The sequence below is a fragment of the Seriola aureovittata genome, chromosome 21 (assembly GCF_021018895.1).
Source record: "Seriola aureovittata isolate HTS-2021-v1 ecotype China chromosome 21, ASM2101889v1, whole genome shotgun sequence".
Classification (NCBI taxonomy): Eukaryota; Metazoa; Chordata; class Actinopteri; order Carangiformes; family Carangidae; genus Seriola; species Seriola aureovittata.
In genome coordinates, this window is record NC_079384.1 from 18,171,480 (window position 1) to 18,191,780 (window position 20,301).

Genomic DNA, 20,301 nt, shown 5'->3' on the forward strand with positions numbered 1-20,301 from the left:
TCTGTAACTAGAACTGTCTGGAACGACCAGACAGGTCATGAGGTGGTTGTAATTTTGATCAAATCTAGCTTTCATGAACTAAGATTGGACACATCCTGAAATGTATTCTGTGAACATGTGCTCGCGGTCCAGTCCACATCATGTTATCACTGCTCCTTTATAGATGCTTGTCTGTGTTTATTAATGTGTTTATTTTCCCGAGGTACATTTTTGCAGCCTTTAAAAAAAGGCTTAACTTTGAGGAGAAGGGGGGCGGGTGGGATTTAACACTCGAGACTGAAATAAAGTTCTTGAAAATATCAGTTTGGTGGATGTGGTAATTAAATTCGGTGAGGTCACTCTTGAAGTTTTATCAGTTGACAGGATGTGCAGACACTCCACACAAGCCCACACACTTCCTCTGGCCTTTTCCCTTCGTATCCTCTTACCCCCACCCCCCCCCGTCTCCCTCTTACTCGTCATCAAAAAGTTGTTATGACGACCCGACTAAACACAGGACAGTTGGCTGGAGACACAAATGCGGAGCTGGGGGTGGGTGGCGGGGGACAGTTGTAGTTGTCCCATATTTACTGCTTGGCAGGCCAGCAATGCCATGCTGATAGCAGAGCTTTATTTCATCCTCTGCCCTCTGGTGGCTGAAAACAAAAACGGAGGCTCTTCTGCTCGAATAGAGGTAGAAAACAATGGGAAACACATGGTGCTTCCGCTCTAATTGAGGTCACATACTCTCCTGTGTGGCTCCATTGTTTAGGATCTCCAGGACAGTTACGTTTATGACAGACTGCTGCCTTTGTGTACGGAGAGAGAGCAGGGAGTTGTCTGTTTCACTTTGAGTTAATCTAGGAAGTGCTTTGTCCTTATAAATGTTAAAGGAGTACAGTATATTCACTCTAGAACTGTGCCTAAGTGCTATTGTGAGATATTTGTACTTGAGTATTTCCAGGTTATGCTGCTTTATATGTGTACTCCACTACAGTTATTTAACATCTAGTCATATTATTGTGGTTCTTTCTAGTTTCCCTCTGTTTCCAGTCTTTATGATAAGTTAGCTAACCAGCTACTGGCTAGCTTCATATTTAGTGAACAGATAAAGTGCTTTGAATCCTCTCATCTAACTCTCGGTATATTTCTTAAAACGTACAAATTAAAAACACAAAACTGACCAAAAATACATTTTCCAAGCTCTAAATCTGTATGTCCCAGTGTTCATTGTTTACTTGTATGTGATTTGGGACTACAAGCTAACTAACTCCCGTCATATAAAACCAAAAACCCAGTTGACCATTAGCTAGCAGAGTAGTATGAGATGTGTGTTTGGATTCAATTAGTAAATATATTCACATTTCTTTTCTCCTGGCCATCTATACGCCTGGTTCCATGGCCCAAATCTGGCCCATATACGGCATGATTATCAGAGGCTACTTCCACATCTGGACCAATTCTGGCGTACACACCGAAAATCTTCTTACCTAAGGATAACATCAGGAATCTGCCCAGATGTGGAAGTATATGGGCAGACTTGGGCTGAGGATTCAGGCATATGTTAGACCAGAGATTTCATTCTGCTATCTGGGATTGTTTCCATATGCTAAACTAAGTTTATTGGCTGTCAATCTGATATCTAATTCAAACTCTTGGGAAGAGCATGAATTATCAGGAAGCACATTTCTGAAAAATGTCAAACATAAGAGATTGAGAAGAAGTTTGATTTTACTTTTGGTTTATATGAGTGTCAAGTTTTCAAACATCTCCATCGTGTTTTTCAGTCGAACTACTTCATCAATATCTGTTGCAGTGAATGAGACCTGAAGAAGCTCAACAACCCTGCTGAGGCTTTTCAGTTCTATGTATAGCAGAGTTGCCCCGCCAACAGTAGAGAGGACCGAAGTGACAAAAACCCATTGACGTGAGAGTAAACTTTCTCCTCAGCCTCACCATTGGCCATTCGCTGATCCCATTCACATGTTGCCAGGGAGAGGGACCCTCTACCCAAATCACACACACACACACACACACACACACACACAGAGAGGAGAGTTCACACACTCCCTCCACTGGTATTTTGCTAATTCCCACAGGAATGTATAGATTCCAGTGATCTCTATTTGGGACAGCAGATGTGTTGGTGGAGAGGAAGCTGCAGTGATAGATTCATGTCAATCGCATCATTTAAAAACAGAACCACAATTAACAGATGTATTACACTTTTTAATGTAAATCATTAAATAAATTCGGCAAAACTTGTGGACAAATATTTGCAATCTTCACTTATTCAGTCTTGGAAGTTTTTTTGTGGTTAAAACAGGCAAACTTATTGGTTCAAATCTGACTTATTATGGCAAAGACAATGAATACACTTGATGATTAAGATCTAAATTTGGGCTAAGTAAAAAAAAAAATATATATATATATTTTGCTTGATTTATTAAAAAAAAAAAAAAAAAAAAAAAGGTTTACTACTAATACTTGCATGTGCACTCATGATTCCTGTTCTTAATATGTGCCATCGTCATTGTACTGGCACTAACATTGTACTTCATGTCTAAATTATATATACAGCTTAACATTAATTGGATTACACTTACAACTGTGCTACTGTACATGCTTAAAGTATTTTAATAACACACCTGAAAATGGAATTTGAGTTTTATTTCCAGTAACAAGGTGGATTTCAAAGCACTTGTTTCCAACTTTATTATACTATTCAGTATTTCATATGTGCAAAATACATTGCTAAATGCATGTATGTGATATAACATTATTTGTTATGTTTACATTTACTTAAGTAAACGATATAAATGCTTCTTCTACCACTGGCTGTTACACAGTTGTACAGTTTCTGTATAACTTCCTGATGTCTCAGTTTATTTTTTGTCTTAAAGTAACAATAAATGAAGCATTGAATCACCTAAAAGAGCACGACAGACAAGATCCAAGTGTCACTGAGGGCATCTACAGTATCTATCCAGAGTCCTCGGAGGCTGGTATCTGTGCGTGGGTGTTGGGTGGAGGGGGGGTGGGCCGGGGTGACAGAGGTGTAAGAGCTTATAACTCACACATGTTGGTCGACCAATCAGCATAGCCTGCGGGGGCCGAAAGCCGGTAGGTTACACTTGGATACTAATATACACAAGACAAACAGACAGAAAGAGAGTCAGGGACAGACACTTTTTATCTCTCTTTTTTATTTATTTTGAAGAGAATCACTGGATCTCACTTGAACCCGAGAGAGGAGGGGACCACCTGATTGTCCTTGCGAGGTAATGTGCTCTGTTGGTGCAGAGTTTCAGGTACAGCTGGAGCTTGAAACCTTTGTTTTACTGGGAGTGTTCACACTCAGGTCGCAGAGTTGGAAAGCGAGCGGTGCAGCATGGTCATTTTTTGCAATATGGGACCGGGGACAGAGATCTTGCATGTCCTGGAAGATTGATTGTCCTAAATATGGTGTCACCTGAGTATAAGCAGCTTTAAATCACTAGAATGTCCATTGGTCAAATATGGATCTTTTTTGTTTCTATTTAACTGCAAAAATTATAGAGAAGTTCTAGTTTTCTATTAGGTAAAATTTCCATTATCAAATAAAACAACTCCCCTTGCAGGCTTTCTTTGAGGACTTCAGGACAAGTGCTGTCTTTTATGTGTGGGAAGTTTCCATGTTTTGATCCCCCAGTAGCCGCTGTCAACATGGCGAGGGTCTGAGGAAGAGAGACTCTGACAGCTGGCCGGCCCAGTGGAAAGCATGCAGCTACTTCTCTGCGTGCCAAATCTCTGCATGCTATTTATACTCACTTTGCCAGGCTCTCTAGTGGTGTCTGTTCATTCACGCCCCGGCCACGGCAAATACCATCACATTAAAATGCTTGCCAATTACAAATTTGCTATTTCTACTATGGTTGAATTGACAAGTCTTTTTTGCACTATGGGGGGATGTAAATTCCTAAAAATAATTAAAAAAAAAAAAAAGATTATATCCTTGTGAGCGTGGAGAAGTCTGTAATACAATCACATGACCAGTAAACTTTACAGAAACCTGGAGCTTAAAGGGCAACTTAAGACCACCTGAAATCCTCGTCTTTGCTGACCTCCAGTGGTCTAACTTCTCACCTTGTTGTAGTGATGTACAAGTGTACTCCAGTACACAGTGGCAATGAGTTAAATATCTTATATATATATATATTGCAAGGATTTAAATTTGGTACCTTCCCGATCCTCAGAGGATGAACGCTGATTCCCTGACTTTTCATCTAACGCCCACAGCTGGTCAAAGCTTTCACTAAATACCCAGCAAAACATCTCAACATCTACTCAATGGATTGGTGCCAAATTATCTACAGACGTTCATGATCCTCAGAGGATGAAACCTAAAGACTTTGGTGGTTCCCTGACCTTCCCTCTAGCACCACCAGGTGGTTCACACTTGTGGCTTTAAGTGAAATGTCTCAACAATTATATGTGACATTACATTTGGTACACAAGTTTTCCTTTTTACTTTGTCTAATACTCTGGTTCATGTTGAAATACCTGCAAAACAAGTGATATTTTCATTATTTCATTCATTATTTTCATTTCATTTATACATGCAATAATATATGTTTCACAACAGTTATAAAATACAAAACCCGTAGATGCTAAATTAAGGAGCATTAACAACAAAGCAGAAAAATGATTTTAGAACAAATACATAAAAGTACAACAAATAAAATGCATATTTAACACATAGAAATACTGGAAATGGAGTATTTTAAGAAGACAATATGGGCTCATTGAATATTTAACCCTTGATTTTACAGTATTTATATGTACTGATGTGTATCTATTATTCTAAATGTGTATGTTTGTTCTTCATCTCCTCCAGGTCTCACACAGTAGATGCACGCCTACACCGACAGAGAAATGGCCATTCCCCGGATGTTTAACTCCAACACGCCGTTCATCATCGTGACCGGAGGGTCCGAACTCTCGTTTCTTGGCAAAGAGGACGACGGCCAAGGTTGTGAGGAGGAGAAGGACTCGCTGGTCCAAGCCATCGCCCCCCATCTGAGCCGGGTGATGCAGCACGGCACCGCCAAACATGTGGTCACAGAGGGGCGTGACGTGTCTGAGGAGAATCCCTGTGTCTCCATAGTCGCACAGGCTGAGAGTAAGAGTGTAGAGCATGGATGCTGACCACACTGAGGCTGTGTAGCTTCTTTAATGGTGGTTTAATGGTGCTTCAAATTCCAGTGGAACTGCAGATACTGAGAATATCTTGCTTGATGTATTTTTAGCGTCTAAGATTAATTTGATCAGGACACATGGAATCTGGGTAAAATTATTTATATTTTTCACTTCAACTAAAGAATTGTGTTACTGATAACAAACCTGCAAATGCAAATGATGACCCTCTACCAAAACCAGCCAGATAAACACATGGGGATTTTATTTGATTGTACTTTATCTAATAAATGTTTATCTCCCACAACACTCAGTAGTGAAACTCTACATTTGAATGTACTTGTATTTCTGCATATTTTAATTGTTCATTTTTCCCTGTCCCAGGGGAAGACTTCCAGGAGTTCAGTCCAACCTGCACACAGTGTCTCTACTCAAGGTCTCAGCTGCTCAAAAAACACAGGTACCTCACAATATACAACCCACATCGCTATCTCTATGCCTCGAACTAAATAAAGTGTGGGGACGCCTGAACATTACATCCAAAGGTGATGGGCATTAATCTGCTGCTGTAACAGCCTTCACTCTGATAGACTAGAGTTTGGAGTCTGGCTGCAGGGATTTGCTCCTGTTTAGTTCATCCAGTTCATCCCTGAGGGGTTACATGGGGTTGAGGTCAGAGATCTCTGCAGGCCAGTCAACTTCTTCCCCGACTGAGACTGAATCAGCTGTTGAGATTGTTGAACCTGTGAAACCTCGATTTTGCATTTTGAACATACTGCGCATCCTCTCACTTGCAGGTCTCTCGGTGAGGAATCTGCCTTCGTGAGTGACACGGAGGACGAGGATGTGGCCGGCAAACTCCCGCTCCACCACCTGCAGAGGAAACAGCGCAGGAAAACCAGAAGCAGACAGAGCCAGGACGAAGGGGAACAACCTCCGATCATCCGCGGTCTGTGGGTGCAGGAGATCGATTGGCTGAAGTCAGCGGACGGAGACACGATGTCATCCACTGAGATCATCCCGCCTCCTCCTCAGTTTACTGACTCAGCCTCGTGCCCCTGTAGCCATGGAGACCTGCACTCCTACATACGCGATAAATGCTGCAGCTGTGCAGATGCATGTGACTGTGTCAGAGGACTGGAGGATGTGTCCGTGTCAGAGGACCAATACAGATCAATAGAGACAGATGACACATCCAGCACTGATGACAGGGAGGACTCAGACTCTGATTGTGGTCTGGACCGGGACTCTGAATCTATCTGCACTCATGAAAGTGACTCAGACTCGTCCTACTGTGCAGAGGATGACAAACGAGTTGAGGCCAGAGTGTCAAATTCGACCTTTGACCTGATGCGTGTGTCTGGTTTTACCTCCTCATCCTGTCATGCTGAGTGGGATTTGGACTCCACGGGGTGTGTGCAAAGCCTGCTGGGATTTTCAGAGTCCGCCTTCACCCCAGACACCGTGAATACGTCCCAGTGCGCCTTTGGTGTTGATGACCTGGGTGATGTTGACACAGTTTTGGACGAACTAAGAGGCAAAGTGATGCGGATGCCGAAGCCGTTTGTTTCACCTTTCTTCAAAGATCTGATCAAACAGACTCTAAGTGACTGGAAACACAACGTTCCTGTGAACGAGGGAGTCTTATTTCATCATGTAAGAGATTTGCATCTACAGTAGTTTACTTCTACTGAACACCGAACACTGATGAGTCAAACATGTCGCATTACTGGTAGCAGGCCAATCAGTTATGTCAGAAGTACGGTGGCCCTGAGAGCTCAACGCACTGCTACTTAAGAAAACATGCAAACAGACAAAAAACAAATTCAGAAAACATCTTCATTGATTTGACAACACATGAGCTGCAAATACTCACAACACAAAGGAAGTGTTTCCAGGGGACACATGTACTGTTTTGTCAGTTTGCATGTGTTTTTCTTAAACACTTATTAATTCATTTAGTATCTCACTCCCTTAAAGTTGTGAGACGCACAAGAGGCAGATTAAAATACGAAACTGGGCAAAAATTGAAGCTGCAGAAACCAACATGTCCTCATTCTTAAGCCCCTTGTCAGACATGCTCCGCCTCTAATCGCTCTCTTATCTGAAAAGCACCGTGGCCACTTTTAAGACAAAGGTCACGATGGCAATCATACCAAGTTGGTCTCCGCACAAGTCTGAATTGAACACTCTCAGACTGCAGCAGCACAAGGTTAAACACGCAGAGACAAATGAACGTCTTCTTCCAATCTCAGTCTTCACCTCTTATTGTGCACGATCAGTTGCATCACACCGCTAAAAGCATGTGGGCCAGACGACCTTCGAGTGCGGTCTGAGCGATCGGATCCCAAATGCTTTCTCAGTGCGTCTCGGATGCATTCACACCTGTGTTTTTGATCGGATCACCTGAGACAGATGTTAATTCCAGGTGTTAACAGGTCCTAAGAAACACCACGAAAGAGCTCGTTCTTCTCATGGCAAATCTTTTTGCCTCCCTGTGCGACTGGAGCTGGAGAGGTTATAAAAACCTCTCTCATAACCACAGTATATCAGATGAGAGCAAATAAGAACTGATGCGCGTTAGCGTCCTGTCGGTCAAAGCTTGAGCGTGTCAGACTTTATAAAGCAGGCAGCAGAATTTACTCTCTAATAACTTGACTTGACACTTAACTTTTTACTCCACTACTTTATAATGAAGAAATATAAAGAAGCATAAATATAAAACACTATCTGCATTAGTTGACTTTTTTTACTACTAAACATGACAAACACATCTGACATGTTATCAGGTTTATAGGTTTGTTATGGTGAATGAGTTGTTGTTTATTTCCTCATCCAGCGGAAACAGAGCAACATTAATGTTAATCTGAGCCCAGGGTTCCCTCTTCTTTTAGCTCTGTGTTTGGTCTCCACCAGCTCCTGAGGGAATCATCTGGCTCTTCAGCTGCTAAATGCTGCACTATGTTCAGCTCTTCCTCTCTTTCACATTACACATTGATCAGTCTTTTTACAAGAATATATTTATCAGTGAAGCTTTAAAAAAAAACAAAAAAAAATACAAGTGTCTCAGCATTGTGCTTTAGATAGATGTGGCCTACTGAAGCTGCAAAGAGGATTCGATTAATTGATTATTAGATAGACGAAGCAATAAATACCAAATATTTTCTCTTTCCTGCTTCTCAAATGTGGAAATTGGATGTTTTTCTGTGTCATACATGACCGTAAACTGCATATTCTTGGTCCATGGTAAATTATTATTATTAATTTTTCACTATTTTTGGCATTTCACAGACAAAAGAATTAATTGATAAAGAATCTGCACATGTATCATTGTTAGTTTCAACCCTAACAACGTACTTGGGTATTTTTAGTTGGACAACAGGCAGTAAACATGTCTGGACATGATGAGGGATCGGGGTGTGTCCAGTGAGAAACAGGCTTTCTGATTTTTGTGTTGACTCTCGCTTTAACTGCTCTGCCTCGTTCTTCAGCCTGTTTCTCTTTCATGCTGACAATGTGTATCCTTGTGCCCTCAAGCAACTGCAGCCCAGTCGCTCTCAGTACAGGGAGGGAGAGGAGTACTGCACCCTTCACCACATCCAGAACGGCTCATACGGTGATGTGTTCAGTGTCCGGGACAAAAGGACTGGATTCGAATGTGCAGCCAAGAGGGTAAGCCAAGAAAGAGTGAGTCACTCGGCACAATCCACCCAAAGCCTTTGAAACAACCTCCTGCTCTTGAGCAGTGAAACGATGATTAAGTTAAAAGTTATTGTGTCTCAGATTCCACTGAGTCATTTCAGCAGTGAGGAGGTGAGCACGTGGAGCGCTCTGGACTCTCCTCGGGTTGTGGAGCTGTTTGGGGCTGTGAGGGAGGGGTTGAACGTCGTGCTCTTCATGGACTTGAAGCCAGGTACACTTCCATCAGTATAAAAATGATTAATAAAACCACAACTCTTTCATAATAAGAATTTAACGGTTACAGCCAATAAAATACAAAACTGTAATGTCCCTCCTCAGCTTGTTTGGCACAACTCCTGAAAGAGATGAACTCCCTACCTGAGGATCTGGCCCTGCACTACCTTCACCAGTCACTGGGGGCGCTAGAACACCTGCACCACAGAAAGGTCCTTCACCTGGACGTCAAAGGCATGTTCATGTTCATGTTTGTGTTTTAGATTAACATGCTGGGTCTGGGCTTAAATATATTTGCCAGTTCCTACATTTTGTTAATAACATTACTGTACTTATTTTATTTATTTATTTCTAATGCAGGACTTCTACTTGTATGGGGTATTTTTAAGTTTTTAAGTACTGCTACTTTTACTTAAATAAAGTATCTGAGCACTTCCTCCACCACTACACTTATTTGACACCTACATTTATTTTGTAGACTAAAATTTCACATACAAAGTAATTTTTTAAAAACATTTCTTTATTGAATTATTTGTTTAAGCAAAGGAACAACACAAGAAGTTTGCAGATACAACATATATGACAATAAATAAACAATAATGAGTAAAATTAAATAACAATCACTAAATTATAATCATAGTAATAATGATGGAAAATAGATAAGATAAAAAAGGCTACAGCCCTATATAGATGCTAAGTAAATAAAATATATTTATAAAATATAATGAATTGATATTGATTAAGTTACCAAACAGTATAAAATGATCTCCACCTCAAACAGCTGTAGTAATAAATTGCTGTTTACATGTTAATGGATTAATAATAATGACCCAATATTTTGATATATAAATAGCTGAATACTGTAATTTACTTATTTTTACTAGTATTTTCATACTGTGATATTATTATTAATACCTTTTCCTCTTTTGGTTTATATTAACCTATAGTAAAATTTGTACATGTACATATATTAAAGATATATATGATGAAATTGTATATGGTATAAAATGTTGCATATGGTAACAATATATAATGTAATATATATAATATATTTAATTACTGCAAGTTTATTAAAACAACATACATATAAAAATGCTTATATATGTTTTTCTTATTAAATTCTTGTTAATTTAGCAAATGTCTATTTTCCCATTCTCAGACTGTTGGACTGTTTATAATATCAACATATATTGACAGGCTTTGGGATGTGTATATATTAATGTAACATATATCTACAATATAAGCATACATATATAAACATACATATCTGAATGGGCTAGACATGGATTCCAATTGTTCAAATTTTTTACATATTGTTTCATTTATATGTACATATATTTCATATTTGGAAATTTATGGTATGTACATATATTACATTTGTGTATGGGGATAGTAGATTTGATATTATCAGCAGCACGTACAGAGAGGGAGGAAGCCCAGTAAAGCCTCTAGCTGCTGGCTCTACTGTCAGCTAGCATCCGCGGTGATGGTACCTAATCCTAAACTGACACCTCACCCCTAAACCCTCAGTAATCCCCTCTGAGAGGATTGAGTGGGAGGGGGCTCGCTCAAATTAGGCCCCTCCATTGTGCTCTGTGAGCAGTTTCACTCAACCACCAAATGAAGCAGTCTCATCATATCAGATCTTCATGAGGAGGTGGGAAAATGTGTGTGTGCTTTATTTTTGGAGATTTTTACCTTGTGCTACCTCCAGACAACTGTTGAGGAGCTGGACCGACAAACCGGCAGAGGCTTTGTTCCCATGTGCCCCCGTCACTCTGACAGCCCCTGACAGCCTCCTGATTTCTCAGTCAACTGTTTCATAATGAGCTCCAAATGAAAACAAGCTGTCTCTCTCAATCCCGTGTGTTGATTTTATTCCAGTTGACAATGTGCTGCTGTCTGCAGACTGCAGAGACACATTCCTCTGTGACTTTGGTCTCTCAGAGACATTAGATGACAGCGGATGGAGCACCAAGGCTTTCAGGGGTGAGTGGACTCTGAAGAGTCAGCCATGCACTGTGACAGACGCACAGTCATCCACTCGATATTTAGTGATTCATTTAGTGATCACATTAAATTTAAATGAGCACAACACTGACTGCATAAATATAGTAATTATCATCATGATTATTGTCATATATTATTACATTTACAATAAGACTACCCTTATAAAGGATTTATAAATGGTTTATAATTAGGTTATTAAATTGGTTGTTAACACATTATAAATCATAAATAAACAATTAGAAACAAGTTGGAACAGTTTTCATGCATTGATGCAGGCTCACTATTTGGCAAGATCAAGTTAATGCTTACTACTCATTAATCTTACTAATGAGGTACCAGGTAATGACGAGTCTTGTTAAGTGTAAAACACATCACCATTTATTAATGAGTTACTAAACAGCTCATTTTACTAGTTATAAATGTTAGTAACTTATTAGTGAAATTATTGAGTAGTAAGCATTAACTTGATCTTGCCATTACTTATACCAATAGTTTACACAGAACCACAAGTATAATGTCATAAAGTCCAAAAACTGACTCAGTAATATTAGTTATATCTACTTCAAGTTTGCTAACTTTGGCTAAGCTACCGGTCACACCAGAACAATTGAGGCTGTAGCAGTGAAACTCCTGCGTGCATTGGATTGAGAAATGTTGTATGTTATAACTTATATCTTTGCATAAGGAAGTTGTTGTTGTTTGTCTTTCAAAAGTTACACAGACTCACTTTAAATGATTTTGACTCCAGAGGTCACCACACATGAGGTTACATTTCTTGAGTTTAAATTTTGGTGGCAACTTGAGCGTTTATATTTTATTCAAACAAGATAAACATAACGGGGGGAAGTTGGATGACTTCATTCAGTCACACCAAGGAGTTTAGATTATGGGTAATACACACAACCAATCTGAAACTGTTCATGATATTCCTCTGTAAAGACGAATGAGCCGTGCAAACAGAAACGAAAGCCACGGGACAGTAACAGGTCAACGATGCAGGGATGACAATTAATGAATTCACTGTTTGTCTGTAGGAGCTGCCTTCCCGGGCACAGAGACCCACATGGCCCCGGAGGTGGCTCGAGGGGATCAGCTCTGCGCCAAGGCAGATGTGTGGAGCAGCTGTTGTATGCTACTGCACATGCTCAACGGCTGCCACCCATGGATACGGTACTATTCCCATCCGCTGTGTCTGCAGGTAAAAAAAAAAATCTCTTCAATCTTTTATTCTAAAATCATTTTCACCATGAATTGGACGAAAATGAAGTGAGGCGTTCTCACGTTTCTTCTCATCTCTTTTCTCAGATCGTCAACGAGCCTCCGCCTCTGTGGGAGGTGCCGTCCACCTGTAACAACTTCACGGCCAAGGTGTTCAGGGCCGGACTCCAGAAGGACCCCGACAGACGAGTATCTGCAAAGGAGCTCAGGAGGAAAACCACCAAGGCCCTCAGAGCAGGTAAAACTAAGTAGTTGAACTGTACTTGTGCAACACATTGTTAAAGGTTAAACCAATAATATTCAATAAGAAAAGCATCACTGCTGCTATTGTTGCGTTGACATCTGCATCATCAAGTGAACGTTTGCTCCACAGTTGGAGGTCTGAGTCCCTGGTCTGTCAAAACCGCCTGTGAGATTCTGCATCATGGCAAGAACCAGACTGAAGACACCCCTTGCTCTTTGTCCCTGGGGAGCACCCCAAACAAACAATCAGCTGCTGCCTCAGCACCCACCATGTACTGGGTGAGCCCCTGGAGAACGACAGCAGTGGACTGCGAAGACGTAGACTCAGATCAAGACTCTGAAGTGCAGACAGATTCTTTAACTGGGGATTGGGACTCGCAGCCAAAATCACTACGGGATGAAAAAGATTGGGAAACTGGCTCCGATTCAGAAGTGGACATATACATGGGAGAGGAGGAATTCACTCAGGAGAAATGGCCAAAAAGTGACAAGGACTATGAGGGGGATTGGGAGGAAGAGGGACAAGAAGAAGAAGAGGAGGAGAAGGAGGAAGAGTGGGAGTCTTCTGTGTCCACAGAGTACCTCCGCGCTCTCAGAGGCCTTTTCCCTTTGCTGCAGAAAGGCCAGCAGACAAACGACAGTTCATGGGGATCAGAACCAGAGCTGGAATACCTCAGAGACGGTGAGTCAGACAAATAACTCGCCATAAGGACGGCTCAGTGGGCGAATACACTCCAAAATCATTTTCATTTAATTTGCTGCAGCTAGATTTTATTAGGATAATGCTGTAATAAAGTGCAGCTGAGTGAACTCTGACTGGATTACAGATATATTTCTGAGTTGCTGATAAATTTGGATTTTTTTCAGGCCTGTCTTAATATGACACTCACATGTCACATGTGCATTGAGTTATTGGTCAGTAGTTTAGAGGTTGTTATTGTTCTTCCTGTCCATACAGGCGACAAAGAGATCCATCCTCCCTGCTCAACCCTAGGTCCTAGAAATGAGGTTTTTCACCTCTAAAAGTTGGTTATGTTGTCAACAGGATTACGCAAAAACTACTGAACGGATTTACACTGTACTTGGTGAAGGTTAGAGAAAGACCTTGCCCCAGTTTATGCTTCTCATGTATCAGCATTCATTCAGGTCACATCCCAGGGGTAACCATCATTTCTGTAAAAGACAATTAACTGGCGATATTTGAAAACCAGACAGTCCTGACGGTATTTTCTGAATCGCCAAAGACCCATCTAACCTGAGGTCTGTACACCTGCCAGGTGACTCCAGGGGACTCCAGAGACGCTCATAAATGCAGCACTTCAATCATTCAGAAATTGCTCCCTCATGAACCGTAGACTGTGTAGAAATGGACGTAGACTCTTGGTCTGAAAAGTGAAGCCAATGTGCAAGTGTCTTAAACCTGCATTCTATCGAATGACCATCAGGGGGCGACTCCACTGGTTGCAAAAAGAAGTCTGATTGTGTGGAAGTCTATGGGAAAATGACCATACATCTTACTTCATTTATTACCTCAGTAAATGTATTTCTAATGAGTTTATGATCTCAATCACTAGTTTGAAGTCTTCTTCAGTACAACATGATGTTCATTTTTCAGATGATGGTCCCATTTAGAAGAAAATAGAGAATAAAGCAGGATAGGTTTTAGGGCGTGGCTACCGTGTGATTGACACACAGACACTCTGAACCAGTGGTGATTGCTCTAAGACTGCAAGGGAAGCTCAGCTTCCCCTAAAATGTCAACAAAATAAGTGGTCATATATCTGCTGTTGTGTGTACATTTCATTGACTAAATATGCGCTAGAACGCGTTTATCTTTTTTTCAGAATCAGCTACTTATCACAGGTACCCGACACGACTTCCTTCTCATTCATCCCCGCAGCGCCACAGAGCTTTACCCAGTGTAGACGCCGAGCGTCTACTGACTTCAATGGGGAAGCAAAGAGTGGGTTGTTCCACTGCAGCGAAACTAGACGGTCATTGGATAAATGCTGGGCTTTGTCCCGCCCATCGGACGCTGATTGACAGCGAAATGAGCGAATCAGCGATCTTGAAGTATAAGCATCCACCGGAGCAGTTTTCAAGTTTTTCATTCCGTTGTTCGGAGTTGATCTGGAGACGTTACTGATCCTCAGCGACTTTGTCTTTGTTAAAAACGACTAGCGTTGTGTTTGGCGACTCTCTTCTGTCACTCTGCGAATTTACATATAAATAAATGGACACATTTTATGATGTAGGCCGAAAATGAGCTTCCCCTCCTTATAAGACCAGCAGCCGCCACTGCTCTGAACATTGAACAACATTGGGCAAACTGTGTAGTCCTCTATCATTTCTAGGAGACAGAGTTCAACAGTCTGAGTTAAGCTGAAATTATGCTTCTGAGAAGATACTCGTAAACATCTCACAGAGAAGGGTGTTATGTGATCCCAAATCTCAACAATGCATCTGGCAGACCTCAGATCAGAACAGAGAAGAAAGTCTAAATGTTTTGCAAGTTTTACGTACAAGTATAAAAAAAAAAAACAGTCAGGTGAATGTCTGTGAACAAATTCCACACAGGTTTGTCTACATGAAGCCTTGAGACGTGTGTTTAAGGCTTTAGATAAATCCTTTTACTAGCATTTCTTTTTTCCCTGAACTGTTTTTCTTTCCTGAGTCCCAGTGGTTGTATGTGGATTTGTTTCTTGGTCAAAAGTACGATTGTTCTGATCGTAGCCTCCTGCTGGCTGCATCACACTCACTCTTTGTCTTTTTAAATCCAAAAAAAATACAGGTGATATTTACTGTCTCACCTCATTCTTTTGAAGCATATTGACACCTTTAGATGCTGAATCATCAGACTGAAGCCCAGGCAGCCATTTATTACCTTTATTACCTGGAGATAGAAATTCATAACTAAAATTTCTTCTGTTTTTGCACTAATAGAAATATGTTGTGTCTCACTAGATGTAGCTATTGGCACCATGATCCGGACCCCCTCCCCTGAACCTCGAGATGACCCCCCCTCCTGCTTCAGCTGCTCAGATACATCGCAGATAGATGCCTCAGAGAAGGTGTGCACATATGGATTCAGACACAAATATGTCTATGTGTTCATGTGGATTAAAATAAAAACAATTCTTCTTCTTCTTTTCAAGGACTCTGACCATTCATCTGATGACCTGAGCTCCGGAGTCTTTTCCTCCTGCAACAGCCAGACGGACAGACATTTGGAGTGGTTGGCCTCAGCCAATCAGCCTTCCTCATACTGCTTCGAAGGTGAGACGTCGGGAATCTGTCACTGAGATATTTTGCTGGTTTGCAAATCATTACTTCTAATGATGCTGTGACACTCGCAGGTGTTGACATCTGGATAGAGAATGTCCAGGGCGAGTGTCTAAGGATCCGTGAACGTCGACAGGTCAAAGTTGGTCATGTTGCCATAGGAATAAGTGATCAGGTAAGATACTTTGAGTTTACATGTTTCTTAACGGTCCATATAGTCTAAAGGTAGATGTCTATGTGTTGTGTGATTATAAAGCAGGTGTAGGTTCTATATTATTACTGTGAAAGTCTCAAAGCCTCAGTCCACAGAGAAATGCACACAGCCTGTATTCAGAAACTGAGCCTTAAAACCAGCCATCAGGGCTTCTGTAACTTTGTGATGTCACAACAAAGCAGTCACCAAGCCCTGCCCACCTGGACCCACCATCCAACCTTGCAGGATTTGGTTTCTCTGAGTGTTTATCTGAAATCTGCTGTATTTTTATTGGATCACTCAGAAAACAGTCAGCCAATCAGAAAAGAGGCTCAGAGCCTAAATGCCTTTAAACTGTATGGAATTGTTGTGACAGATTGTGTGTTAAATTCTTTTGTGCAGAGTTTCAGTCAAAACCATAACAAACACTGTCACTGCTGTTGCTATCATAACAAAGAAGATCATTGGCTCAGAATGGAGAAGTGATGATTTAAATAAAAAGTTAGATTAAACAAATTAATCATTTTTAATTGGTCCATCTAACCATTTTATGCAGCTTGTCCAGGACCAGGTCATATTCATTTAATTAATTATATCTCTAAGAATTATTTTTTACACAGCTGGGGAAAAATGTATTTAATAATCATTTCAGACCATATAATCCTGACTGGGTTTCCATCATATGTTCACATTTTGGCCAATGGTGAAATAGCTATTAAACTGCATTCTGTGTGGTTTAAAAAGTCCTCAATTTAAGAAACCTTGATTCAGCACTGCTATAAAACCTGCTACGTGTAGCACAGTCACATGATAATTTATAATGATGTTTTAGGGCTCACTCTGAGTCTGTGGTGACATCATAAGCAAAATGCCAACTTTACATGTAGGGCCAAAGTCCAGACATCCCTTCCTGTCTAGCTTCAGTTGTACTAGTTGATGATGAATGAGAATCTACCACAGCATTTAAATCTTTTCTGTTTTTAGAAAGGTTAAACTACAAAATAATTTGTCAACATACAAAAACTACAACTCACAAGATCATTTTCCACCATGACAGCATTGTTAGTCATCGTAACAGTTTCCCCTCCTTGGTGTCACACACACGCTTTCCTCTATTGTCATCCCACTTACTTTTTAGCTGTCGTCTCTCTGTCCTCACCACATGTTCATTTTCATGACTCAGGACTCGACTGTTATTCAGTCTGTGCAGCCGGTGACTTTAACAGGCCGGGGTTGTGGGAGAAGGTGTTAGTTAAAGGCCACTAACGGCAGAGATAGTTCAAGGTTCAAGGTAGAATTTACTGTTCATATACAACACTCAGTATACAGGGGGACAAACTTCAGATAAATAAAAACAAAAAAATAAGTACAAAGACAATTAAGTATTTAATATACAGTGATATAACATGTTTCAATGTTGTTTTTTTAATTTGTGTTATTTTTCAATGTGGTTTTGAATGAGGTTTTCTCACTTCTGGAACAAAGCGTGATCCATGTATCACCCACTCAGAGGTGAACCCTTACAGGCTGATTCAACTCATTCACTATTTTTGAGGAGTTAAGGCCCCAAAAAGGTCCATATAGTATAAAGGTAGATCTCCATGTTTTTCTTTGATTATAGAGCAGGTATAGGTTCTATATTAATACTGTGAAAGTATCAAAGCCTCAGTCGACAGGGAAATGCACACAGTCTTGTGATGTCACAACTATACAGTCACTGTCCTCAGCCATGCCCCAAGCCCCGCCCACTCACACCCACCGTCCAACCTTGCAGGATTTGGTTTCTCTGACTATTTACCTGAAATCTGCTATATTTTTATTGGAACACTCAGAAAACAGTCAGCCAATCAGAAGAGAGGTTCAGAGCCTCCTCTCTTCTGGTTGGATCACCAACCTGTTGTTACAAGAGCTCCAGAGAGAAGAGAGGAGATTTGAAACTACACTGAGAGGGTGTTTGGTTCTTAAAACTACAAATATCAACACTTCAAATACACACAAGAAACTGTAACTTTTTCTTTCTACAAAATTAGAACGAAATCACAAGCAGACAAGAACTGCACCTGAATAAAATGAATTAGCAAAAGTTTGATATAAATCAGGAAATATCCTATTTAATGAAAATGTAAAGAACATTGTGAATCTGACAGTGCCTTCTTGCTGTGCTGCACATCTTTTACGTCTTTTAAGATATACCTTCAGAAAAACACTATATGACACAAACAGTACACTGATAAACTACACAATAGCTGACTTCCAAATTCAACAAAATCTCATCTCTCATCCAGATCTCGGGGAAGGCCTTTACTTTGGAAACCCTGGACAGGAAGCTGGTGTCTTTTGACCAGGAAATCAAAGAGTCTGGTGTATGGCTCCGCTGTGTTCCCGCTCCTGACACATGTCAGCGCTGGAGGTGGAGGGTCAGAGACGGCAAGCTGGAACTCCAGGAATGAAACAAACATTTTTGTTATTTAATTTTTTTGTATGTATTGTTTGCACTAACTTAGGTTGTGTTTGTTCTTAAATCATGTGGACTGTATTTGTAGATGTACATGTTGGAATCTACTGGGTAAAAGCTGGAAAACTGCTGCTTTTGTGAGAAATGTGAGATTAGTGACTTTTATCCTTGAATAATGTAGAACGTTATTTTAGAGATGGATTCCTCAGAATTAGGTCAAGTGTGTGCACAAGTACAAGGACTCCGATTTCGAGCAGATCTAAATATACTTACAGCTCTTAGAGCATAGGTAAACATAAGGGTACCACTTTCTACTAAGGCATCATTTGTAAATGGTTTATAAGCTTTAAGGCTTTATTAATGGTTAATAAATGATTTATTAATACTTTATTAAGAAGAACAACTTTTGGGTTCCCAGGTTGTGAAAAAATACTTATATTCTGGAGAAGCGCTGCAGGATGTCTGGACCAAAATCCATTTATAGCCTCACTATTAACATTTACAACCACAGTCTTGATGTATTATTGTGAGAACCATTAATTTTTATCTATTATTATTTATAGTTGCATGTAAGTGACAAACTTATGCAGCACTTTTCTAGGGGGTCAGTGGTCAAACAGTGCACCGGAGAGGTCTCGCTAATGGATCAAGGAGCTAAAAAAGACAAGAAAAGTCATGGTGTGCACAAGGAGGATTTGTTGTTCTTATTAATGGGGTATTACTGTAATTAATAAATGATTTATTTACCATTAATAAAGCCATTAATTATAGCTTGTAAAGCCTTTATAAATGGTGCCTTATCAGAAAGCAATACAAAAATAGATCCATATATAAATATATATTAGAGTTTGCTACCTGCCATTTCTTTAGAATGAGCAAAGCTGCTTAAAACAATTAATAATACCACATGAGCCCTCAACACTTTAATACTTGAATGTTACTGACATTTTATTTCTTAATAAAAAATTACCGTCAAGGTTAAAGAAGCTGCTCTCCTCTGCTGCCTCTGCTTGTTTTCTGGTCATTGCCTCCTCCAGTTTCCAGGTTACATAGCAGGACAGTGGTGCATCACCACACACATCATAGATTGGAAACATAGACTAGGACCAGACCTGTAGCAGGTTGTAAACATTTACAGCACTGCTTTGCCCTTGCAAAGAAGGTTTATGTGACTGTATCACGTGTGGAACCGTTTTTTATGTATTTAAATCACATGATTTAGACACTTTTGTTAGAAATATGGGATGTTGGTAATGCTTTATTTTTCAGATTTGTAAATTCTGGTTGGTTTCCAAATAAATTTCCGAATGAGTTGCCTGGAAAAATGTTATTTAGACAGATAGAAATACAAATTATAAGTAAAATAGGGCTATTTTGTACACTTCCAGTTATTTCCAAATGCCAGCCCAGCACAACCTTGAGACTTTACTGAGAAAGATAACAGGTGAGCTGAACCAGAAAATGTGAAATATGTCTATAAACAAACATAAACTTCAGCATGTAACTGATAATAACTGAACAATAAATGAATAAAGAATTACAGTCTCAGAACTTCTCTCTATTTTCCCTGTTGTTGGTAACAAACTATTTCCAGGAAGAAGTGGACCTTTATAAAGCAATGCCAAAATGTTTTAGTTCAGAATTGAAATTATTATCAATTATTATAACAACTCACATATAAAATGTGACACTGGTCACATCTGGGAATTAGAGGTTTTTAGGAAACTGGTGGGTGCCTCCATTCAACAATTAGAAACTGACATTCAGTGGATATTTTAGAGGCTGGTTCCTGCATTTTGTTAAACTGTTTATTTAAACTCTACTTCCTTGG

At 40.1% G+C, this 20,301-nt stretch overlaps 1 protein-coding gene across 1 annotated transcript; it reads left to right on the forward strand.

Annotated features, from left to right (window-relative positions):
• The first annotated feature begins 3,039 nt into the window (after positions 1-3,039).
• Positions 3,040-19,456, forward strand: LOC130161966 (uncharacterized). The gene is made up of 15 exons (XM_056365370.1): positions 3,040-3,260; positions 4,856-5,140; positions 5,539-5,614; positions 5,952-6,810; positions 8,692-8,826; positions 8,938-9,067; positions 9,175-9,303; positions 10,954-11,058; positions 12,114-12,277; positions 12,385-12,535; positions 12,671-13,222; positions 15,505-15,611; positions 15,696-15,816; positions 15,897-15,997; positions 18,301-19,456. Exons 2-15 carry the CDS (start codon positions 4,870-4,872, stop codon positions 18,463-18,465), a joined length of 3,066 nt encoding a protein of 1,021 aa, XP_056221345.1. The 5' UTR covers positions 3,040-3,260; positions 4,856-4,869; the 3' UTR covers positions 18,466-19,456.
• Positions 19,457-20,301: the final 845 nt, after the last annotated feature.

What these genes read in the sequence shown, in the direction of transcription:
- LOC130161966 (XM_056365370.1), top strand. Translation starts at nt 4,870, where the DNA reads ATGCACGCCTACACCGACAGAGAAATGGCCATTCCCCGGATGTTTAAC. An exon ending in CTTCATGGACTTGAAGCCAG is followed by an intron (nt 9,068 to 9,174) that starts GTACACTTCCAT and finishes GTCCCTCCTCAG; the next exon opens with CTTGTTTGGCACAACTCCTG. An exon ending in CACCAAGGCCCTCAGAGCAG is followed by an intron (nt 12,536 to 12,670) that starts GTAAAACTAAGT and finishes TTTGCTCCACAG; the next exon opens with TTGGAGGTCTGAGTCCCTGG.